At 36.3% G+C, this 3812-nt stretch overlaps 1 protein-coding gene across 1 annotated transcript in view; it reads right to left on the bottom strand.

Annotated features, from left to right (window-relative positions):
• The window catches only part of rnf144b (ring finger protein 144B), a gene marked incomplete at its 5' end in the record, with an annotated part of 19471 nt that overhangs the window by 7358 nt on the left and 8301 nt on the right, over positions 1-3812 (bottom strand). Inside the window, 2 exon segments of the mRNA XM_014017114.1 lie at positions 1236-1325; positions 1414-1543. Of these exon segments, the coding sequence (XP_013872568.1) occupies positions 1236-1325; positions 1414-1543 (220 nt within the window).

Here is a 3812-nt window from a genome sequence, read left to right on the forward strand (position 1 = left end):
GATGTAGCGTGTCTGAGCCAATCACTTTTGTTGACACTGATCAGCTGACTGATTTAAATACATCTTAACATTCTTGACTGTTTATGGTTGAGTGTGGGCGTGTAGAGGGTAGAACCTGAGGCGGGACCTCATGCGCAAACTCTGATGTGTGGCTGTGATTTATAAAGAAAAGGTGCGCAGAAACATGTGTACGCACGGTTTTATAAATCTGATTTGTTTTTGGCGTACGCCATTTCCGCCTTTTGGCTGTAYGTTCACTTTTAGTATGGTTTCCACGCAATCTTTTAMAAATCTGACCCCTGGCCTTTGACCAAACATTGACGTAACCACTAATGTATGTATCAGCTGATGAAAGGAGGAAAACTAAAGATGGAAATCTCTCGAGTTGAGTGGCAGTGATGTGAATCCTTGTTACTTGAGTCTTGAACATAGGGGTGCTAAGCGTAAAATAAAAAGTTGAATAATGTCACTAACACATTTTATTTAGCTCAATTTCTGAGTGAAAAATCCTGGTTAAAAATATTCCACTAATATTTTATGTTTATTTAGAACACTGTTCTTACATTTTGCCAATTTTTACTAAATTTAAAGGGTAAATAACATGCAAATACTGAATCCTACATTTAAATTTTTAAATCTAAATGTAAAAGTTAAATCTTAAAATGCTCGACTCTTGTTAGGATGTCATCATCCTGAGACTGACGTCAACACTAACCACTGCTAACACTTCTAATGCTGCTAAAAATGGTTTTTAATTTTTAAATTCAGAATGTGTTCATTGAAAACAATATGGATGGTACCTGTCTGGTACAAACATCAAACAACCACGTGCCTGCACATCAACTGTTCAGCTTTGGATTGAATATGTGGAGACCTTTAGTCACAAACACCTGTATTTAAGTGAGACTGCTACAGAAAAATTACCCTTTTTTCTGCAATTCTGCATGACAATAACTTTTCTCCCCACAGTCACAGTGAGATACCATCTTAAATGTTCTCAAGGCTGGATGGTGAAATAAAACTGAGGTATGCAATTAATAACTTCTCCATTTAGTAAATTATACTGTTCTGAACAAACTTCTGCAGTGAGACTTTCTACCTAACAGAAGTGAATAAATAAAATCTATGAAACTTGAAACTCTGGTTGGATGATGACAGAGTTCCTTACAGATATGTGGCTCTGAAACCTGCTCAGATTTTGACAAACCCACCACAAACCAGGTAAACTGCCTCACCTGTGTTCTGTTCCACATGACGGAGGCCCTGGAGTGTCCCAGCTTGTTTTTGCACGGCCCCTTGTCATAATGTCTCAGGAAGATGTCACCCTGCATTTAAACAACCACAAGTTAGATGTTTGGTCAGCACAACTCGTGTTTAAACCCACGGGTGAGCTCTGCTGAGGGGAACACTCACGTCCAGGTTCTCCAGACAGTACCAGCAGAAGGTGTGTTTGCAGCTCTTGCACAGCATCTGAGCACACCCCTGGTTCCTCTCGATGTAGATCCCACACATGGGACATTGCTTGATGGAGACGTCTGACTGACTGTTGGAGCAGGAGTGGAGTTAATGGCAGTGAAGTCATGAGACAAAGGGTGAGATGTTTATTCAGCWGCAGAGTGACTCAGGACTCAATCAGAACTGGATTCAGTATTTTAGAAAGCAGAGGTATGAGAGGACTTCACAGGTTAGACAGTATCTGCTGTTGGTTTTTTGTTAAGAGGTTTAAAGAGATCAGTTTTTTTAGACACGTCTCTAAAGCTGCACCACCATTTAAAAAGATCCACATAACATTTTGATGCTTCAACCCAGTTTTTGATAGGGACCTACATGCAGCCAYACACCAAAGTGGAAGTCTTTACCTCCCTCATTTTTCAACTTATCCAGTTCATTAGATGGATGGACAGGTGGACAAAGGGATTTGCAATTCCCCACTTCACTCCATGATGGGGAACAAAATACAAAAGATACAAAATGCAACACAAAGAGGTTGGAGACAGTTCAACACTTAAAGCCAGATTTTTAAAAACATTACACATTTTTCCATCATAATGCTGGGTTTGCTACTCCATCTGTTGTTTCTGGACATTCCTTTGCAGAGAAGACCCCAGCCCTCTTTGAAACTCTAAATCTAACACATACTTTACATCAGAAGCATTATTCAAAGTCTAAATGAGCCACAGAAAGTTAAACTTGATGTGACTGAATTCACATTTAACACGTTTTATTATTTTTATATAATCACTGTTGAGGGTTTTATGAATATCGACATACTTTTTTTATCAAACAATTTTCAAGTTAAGTCATTTTTTTAATTTTATTTATTGTTTTTTATGTCCTACAGGCTCTGAGATGTAAAATAAATTTGAAGCTGATTTAAAAAAATAATCGGTGAGATTTCTCTGTAAAATGGAGGAAAATCCATTTAATTCACAGACAATTCACACAACTTGACATGGATGTGACGTTAATAAAAACAAACATTTAAATAGCTACAGTCAGGGCTAGCCTGCCCCAATAAATTTTTATATTTCATATTTTGCACATTGGTTGTGATACACTTTCTGCCTGGTACATTTTCTAAATCATTTATCAGGTTTATTTTACATAGAGATATTTTTTTGGTGGGGGACTCAGGTATACAAATTTTTTAATGTAAATTTTTGAGGTGTCTGGTAAAAATAGTGAATAGCAGTGACAATAAAAATGTTTCATAAATGTATACGTGTTTATTATTATTGCAGAATTAAGACAATTAATCAACCATAATATTCTGGACAGTATAGGAGATCCCTCGTATTTAACAAGCCTGGTACAGCTGTATCTGCAGAATAACCATACTATTTATCACATTTTCAGTATTGTATCTTAATTTACTGTCTTTTAGATGTATTTCACATTAATTAATTTCATTAAAAGAATACTTTTTGACATTTGCTGCCTGTTTGTTAATCCACAGAAGTCTTCATTTAAGTTCTCTATTCCAGGAGTGCATTATATCTTATAGGTCTATTCTATAATGAAAATACATGACACTGTGTTGGAATAAAATATTTAAAAAAAWATATATATATATATGTGAGGTTAAGAAATAGTTTATTATTCATCATATATTCTATCATACTGCCAGCTGTTAAATTAGCTAGTAGCTACCGTATTATTCTGCACGTAGAGCCTATTTTTGTGACATACAGTATTTTACGTGAGTCTGCCTGCAGTTAACGTTATGCATTGGTGACCTGAATGATTGCTTTACTACAGCAAGTACAGAAGAAGCTTCTGTGTGAAATGTTATTCCTTGTGCGTCWGTCCATGAATTTCATTATGTGTTACASTTTATAGCAAAGCATTCAGTTCCTGATGTGTTATTCTTTCTTTTCTTGGACCCTGCACACGTATATATCTGGTTCAAGTTGGTCCGTGGCACCTCTGCATGTCTAAAAACCATGTGACGTCCAAYCCAGTAATATACAGGGAGCACTCAAATAACACATTCTAGAAGTGAATCAATGAAATATTCTCATTGAATACTTTGTTCTGTACAAAGTTGAATGTGCTGACAGCATGTGAAATTGTTTGTCAATCAGTGTTGCTTCCTAAGTGGACAGTTTGATTTCACAAAAGTTTGATTTACTTGGAGTTAGYGTGTGTTGATTAAGTGTTCCCTTTATTTTTTTGAGCAGTATATAWCAATGGTTTAGACCAGTGGTTCCCAAACGTTTTGTCTTCTGACCCACAAAATATCCACGGCAAAAACTTGTGACCCCAAATATTACTGGTCTGAGTTCATGAACTTCGTTAATAACCCTAAAAAC

Source organism: Austrofundulus limnaeus, unplaced genomic scaffold, assembly GCF_001266775.1.
Source record: "Austrofundulus limnaeus strain Quisiro unplaced genomic scaffold, Austrofundulus_limnaeus-1.0 Scaffold161, whole genome shotgun sequence".
Classification (NCBI taxonomy): Eukaryota; Metazoa; Chordata; class Actinopteri; order Cyprinodontiformes; family Rivulidae; genus Austrofundulus; species Austrofundulus limnaeus.